The 5,843-nt window shown below is 49.7% G+C and overlaps 1 protein-coding gene across 1 annotated transcript in view; it reads left to right on the top strand.

The window, feature by feature from the left end:
• The window catches only part of Fam89a (family with sequence similarity 89 member A), a 13,379-nt gene extending 8,525 nt beyond the window's left edge, over nucleotides 1-4,854 (top strand). Inside the window, exon 2 of the mRNA XM_031341805.1 lies at nucleotides 3,800-4,854. Coding sequence (XP_031197665.1) covers nucleotides 3,800-4,060 — 261 coding nt within the window. The 3' untranslated portion in view covers nucleotides 4,061-4,854. The remainder of the gene's footprint in view (nucleotides 1-3,799) is intronic.
• The last annotated feature ends 989 nt before the right edge of the window (nucleotides 4,855-5,843 follow it).

Raw genomic sequence — 5,843 nt, 5'->3', positions numbered from 1 at the left:
TTTTTTTTTTTTTTTGAGACAGGGTTTCTGTGTAGCCCTTGCTGTCCTGGAACTCACTCTGTAGACCAGGCTGGCCTCGAACTCAGAAATCGGATTGCCTCTGCCTCCCAAGTGCTGGAATCAAAGGCGTGCGCCACCACTTTTATATGTGTGTGATTTGGGGATGCACTGAAGCCATCCTGCCTGCATGCAAGCATCTCCCTAGCTCCTAAGTGGCTCCTTAGCAGTGGGTCACCTCTGCAAAGGGTGGAGGTGAGCACCTGCCCCTGTAGCACTTGGGAGGCAGAAACAGGAGTTCAAGGTCATCCTCTGCTACATAGTGAGTTTTGGCCAGCCTGGGCTACATGAGAGTCTGTCTAAAGAAAGAAAAGCTTTTAGTTCTCTAAGCCCTATCACCTAGTGATGAGATCATCCCCCACCTCAACCTCAGTGAGTCTCTGGGACTTTAGTGACCTTTGACCTAACAGAGAGCCACCATCTGTCTGAGATTATTCCTGCAACCGAAGCTATTGTTAAATCTCGGGAAAGGAAGCAGACTCTGGAGGGAAGAGTGAGCGTGCAGGGTTGCAGGGTTGTCCTCACTACAGGACTGTGAGAAGGAAGAGCTCCAGGAAGAGAGGAGAGAATGCAGAGAGGAAGCAGGCAGCCTGAGCCGAGACAGGAAGGACAAGCAGCACACAGGGACCAACTTAGCCCTCATCATTGTCTTGTAAGTCACAATAAAGGATGGGAAACCACAGGGCTGAGATGACTGACTTGTTGAGATAAGACTCAAGTTTTCACAATGCCCCCAGAAGGAGGCTGTCAGTTCTGAAGCCTGCTGTAGCTGGGAAGAGCAGAGGTGTCCCTCGGGGACATGTGGGTGGGTCAAGAGATGGCAGGTGACAGGTGATATTAGGGATGGGACAGTTCATTAACACTTTTTTTCCTAGAAGGGCAAGCTGCTCTTACTCTTGGGTGAGTTCATTATGTCCTGGGGTTCAGTCCCAAGGCACACACCCCTCCTTGTCTCTATCCAGACCCCTTAACAAACGGCCTTCTGGAGGAGCCTGGGCTGGCCTACTGTGCTGCCCTCTAGCAGATGGGTTCTGATGACTTGGCAGGAGCCATGTAGGTGTGTTGTGAGCACACAGCACTGCCTGTCCAGCCATGGCCTCTGGATTACCTGGTGGCTAGGGTTCCCACTTTGACATGACCCCACACCAGGACAAGGACAGATCTGTGTGTTCCCTCAGACATCTGGAAGCAGCCATGCTGAAGGCTGCCTGTCAGCGCCACTCACCTCTGGTAGTTCAGGGAAGTTCTGCCTAGTGGGAGGGAGTTAGTCTGGTGCCTGGAGCAGGTGCTCCCAGGAGCTGAGGCCGCTGTGATCATGCATGACTGTACTTAGGTGAAATCTGCCCATGTACTGGGTATGTGTTCAGGCTGTGTAACAGGTATGTCAGGAGCATGCTGTGTCTCTTAGAGGGTCGGTTGTTTCTAGGCCAGTGTCACACACAATGACAGGGCAGTTCTGTGAGTCATCCTTGTGCTGGGCACGTCCCTGGGTAACCAGGAAGACTTCACTCTGAAAGATCTGGCACCATGAGTTCTGGGTGTCACAGGGTCATGACCTTGTCATCCAACAGTTTGTTTTTTTATTTTTTTTTAGATTTTTTTTTATGATTATTATATGTAATTACACTGTAGCTGTCTTCTGATGCACTTAGAAGGGGGCGTCAGGCCTCATTATGCATAGTTGTGAGCCACAATGTGGTTGCTGGGATTTGAACTCAGGATCTTTGGAAGAGCAGTCAGTGCTCTTACCCGCTGAGCCATCTCTCCAGCCCCGTCATCCAACAGTTTAAGAACCATGACGCTGCTGCTTTTGTCTCACCATGGGCCGACCCCATGAGACGCCAGAAGGTGAATGTTAGCATCTGCTCACAACTACTTTGGTCTTTCTGTGGTCTGTTTCTTTCTTTTTTTTTTTTAAGATTTTTATTTTTTATTTTGTGTATATGAGTCACTCGCTCAATCCTCGCTTGTTCCGGCCCAAAGATTTATTTATTATTATATGTAAGTACACTGTAGCTATCTTCAGACACACCAGAAGAGGGCATCAGATCTCATTACGGATGGTTGTGAGCCACCATGTGGTTGCTGGGATTTGAACTCAGGACCTCTGGAAGACCAGTCAGTTCCCTTAACTGCTGAGCATCTCTCCAGCCCCCTGTGGTCTGTTTTTGACATGAGAAACAGTATTAAGGTCTTTCGCCCAACAGTGAAACAGTGACAGGACAGGAGACGTGTCATATGAGCATCTTGGACATTTTAAGCAGACACAGGTATGAGTCTTCGAAGGTGTCATTTTATCGAAGTTGAATCTGAGACCAGGCAGGTGCATAGGAACTACTTAGAACCTCAGGCTGTGGGGGTTGCGTTCACATCTGCATTAGATTCTGGGAACACAGGAGCCATGCAGGGGAAAGGACTTGACCAGAACATCCCAGTGAAAACAGCCTACACACTGTTTTGTCTTCTGATGTTATCACTATGTAGCTCGGGCTGGCCTCAAACTCACAGTCCTCCTGCCTCAGCTTCCCAGCTACTGGGAGATGTCAGCCATGCTCCATCATGTCTGCATTGACAGTTTGCCTTTCTTAGGCCACAGGGTGTGGGCTGCCTTCAGGTCTCTAAAGCATGGTTAGGAAAGTGTGGCATTAGGTCCGTCTGTACGTGGGGTGGTCACACCTAGTGTGAAGGGCTCTGCAGGTAGACACCGAGAGGTTGGGACTGTGTAATAAGTTTGCCTCTGATTGAAATAGACAGCATTGGTGGGCTGCCCTCCTAGAGCCCCAGGTTAGCACCCCAGGTCTGGGCCTACTGGGGCCCAGTACTTTCCCTGGGCTGTTTTGGTGGTAGCTTTCATCTTGTCTGACTATACTCTCCAGCTGCTGTGCAGGAAGCGGGTGGTGCTTTCTTGAGCTCTCAGTGTGACTCTTGGCCTGTTAAAAGCTAAGACTCCCTTGTGAGTCTGTGCATCGCCCTTTCCTTTGGGATTAATGGGACCCATGCTCTTCTAGTCCCGGCTGCCTCTCGTCAGGCAGGAAGGAGGGAAGAAGGGAGGGATGGAGGGAGGTAAAGATGGATGGCAAGTGCACAGCATTCTCCCACTCATGCTCCTTGTCTCTGACACTTGCTTTTGTGACCTTTCCAGAAGATGGTGTGACACTCCATCATCAGTTTCTTCATAGTTCATTGTTTGGGGCAGGGACCACACTAGGCCTGTCTTGAAGAGGGAGCATCTGAACTCTGCCATGCCTGGATAACCCCGGGGGCAGATGGGATTGCTACAGCGGGGTAGCTTGTCACACTGTGAGGTCCTGTCTCTGGCCAGGGGTAATCTGCCACCTAGAAATGACAGAATGTGGGGTCTTGCCAGGGTCGCAAGGGGTCTTCTCTGAGTCTGGGTGTGGGGAGCATCAGTGTCTTTGGGACTTGGGGTCCTCAATGAATGCGGCTGAGGCGCCCCGAACATGCACTGCTGTCTATCACTGGGTGTGTCTGTGAAGCACCAGAACAAATTCAGGCTGGGCTTGCTGGCCTGCAGGTGTGGACTCATCCCTCATGTCTGAGGTATTGAATGACATGGTAGAAGTATGTGTCTACCTGGAACTCCAGAGCATCCTGTTGAGACCGCCTTAAGCCTTTCCGAGGGAAGGAATGTTTGAGCCCAGGTGGAACTCAGGTTGGGTGTTCAACCAAAATGAAATTCTAGCATTGACTTGGTTTCTCCTCTCCCCTCCCTTCCCTCAAGGTTGGCCTCCGACAGCTGGACATGTCCTTGCTCTGCCAACTGTACAGCCTCTACGAGTCCATTCAGGAGTACAAGGGAGCGTGCCAGGCAGCCTCCAGCCTGGATTGCACCTATGCGCTGGAGAATGGCTTCTTTGATGATGAGGAAGAATTCCAGGAGCAGGGCTCTCTCCAGGATGGGCAGCGCCGAGGCTCTCCCAGGGACCCGTCGTTGCCCCTTAACCACCTCTCCAGCAGTGACTGGATTCTGGAGTCCATCTAGTGTCTCTGGAGGGGTCTGTCAACAGACTAGCAGCCTCTGTTTCTCTTCTTATAAGAAAGTACTTCAGCCTCTTCATGGTGGACAGTCCGAGGGCAAATGGGGACATGTGCCACTTGTTTAACTTGTAGGTGTGGAGTTCACGAACATGGGAGACAGCCTGCTTAGTTGGCTGCAGGGTCTTAAGGGTGTCCTAGAGGCATGTTTGAATATCCTTGATGCCATTAGTAGCACTTGCTGGAAGCTCTGACTGAAGGGTTCCGTGTGGAAGGCCTTCACAGACAGGCATTTGCATGGGGCTGCTCTCAGCAGGCTTCTCTGTAGGTGGCAGGTGTATTGTACCCTCTTTGGCTAAGGAATGCCACTCTGGCGTGTGGAATATGAAGAGCAGCATTTCCCTGCCCGGAACCTGCAGGGCAGTCTGCATCTCTTCTTGCCGTCACTTAGCTGTTAGCCCCTTTGCTCACTTATTTGAAAGCTGCATCACTAATTTTTCCAGGGGACTCCTGAGAGCTTTCTAGGAAGAGGAAATATTCTGCCACACTGGTCAACTGCTTTTTCTGCAACTACCAAAATGGACATCATATAGGTAGAGAGAAAAAAACATGAATATACATTGAATGGGGGTGGGGAGACAAATCCTGGGAAGAGCCAGTGTTTCATCACTTGCCATGAGATGGTGGCTTGTGGTTAGTTACAGACTCCGATTGTAAACTTCAGTGCTGGAAAACAATGTTTCCAAGCAGTACTTACCCGAAGCCTTAATATATTTATTAAAACACTTTATGAGAACTTCACCCTCTGTGGGTTAAACTTGTGTAGAATGCTCAACGGTTTCTTGGCGCGTATCATTTTGTTCAGAGGTCTGGGGATGTAGCTCAGTGGGTCCAGCGGGTCCTTAGCCTGGGGTTTGACCTTAGTAGCCTATCAACGGGGCATGGCAGTGAACGCCTGTAATCCCAGTACTTTGGTGGATGCTGGAGGATCAAAGTTCAAGGTCACCCTTGGCAACACAGAGAGTTGAGGGCTATCCTGGGCTACCCTTTCTAAAATAAAACAAAAATTTTATTTTGAGTTCACATGTACTCAGAACCTGAATGTGAGCCCAATCCAACACACACTGAAAGGTTGGGGTGTTTTTTTTTTTTTTTTTGCCATTAAATGAATTTTAAGACATGTCTCTGCTACGTTTGGACAGTCATTTCATTGATACCAGATCAATTGGTACCAATTTGCAGCAAGATTTCACATTGTGTCTTAGAACACACCAAGTTGCTCCTCTTTTTAGTGAGTTGTCTGCTCATCAGTGCCCTCTTGAGGCCAGCCATCCGAAGTACAACTTAACTCTTAAAACTGCCTCAACTTTTCCTGGGGATGTACTAGTATGTATACAGACAGGGCAATTACCCGAAAGTCCAACCTGGCAAATCAATAAGCTTATTCATGCTACTTACTGGAGTATGAGTGCCCCTCAAGCAGCCGCGCCTCAGATAGCCCCTCTCCAGGACGGCCGATGACCTCCCATGGCTGGGCAGATGAAGGTCCTCAACCCACCCACCACCGCTTTCTTTCAAGGTTTTTCATCTAAAATGCTGGAAACTGTTGGGGACTGTTAGCGGATGCACAGACCAGCCTCTGGGTCTGCATGGGGAAAGCCTTTCTGCTCACTGGTAACTGGGGGCCTAACCATTTTTCACTCTTATGTGATGGGGCAATCCTGAGAAGACTGTTTTCACTGTGGATGAGGTTGGACCGATGGACCTGATACACACCAGGAGTTCAACAG

The sequence above is a fragment of the Mastomys coucha genome, unplaced genomic scaffold (genome assembly GCF_008632895.1).
Source record: "Mastomys coucha isolate ucsf_1 unplaced genomic scaffold, UCSF_Mcou_1 pScaffold22, whole genome shotgun sequence".
Taxonomy (NCBI): Eukaryota; Metazoa; Chordata; class Mammalia; order Rodentia; family Muridae; genus Mastomys; species Mastomys coucha.
This window is presented reverse-complemented; position numbering and strand designations above follow the sequence as displayed.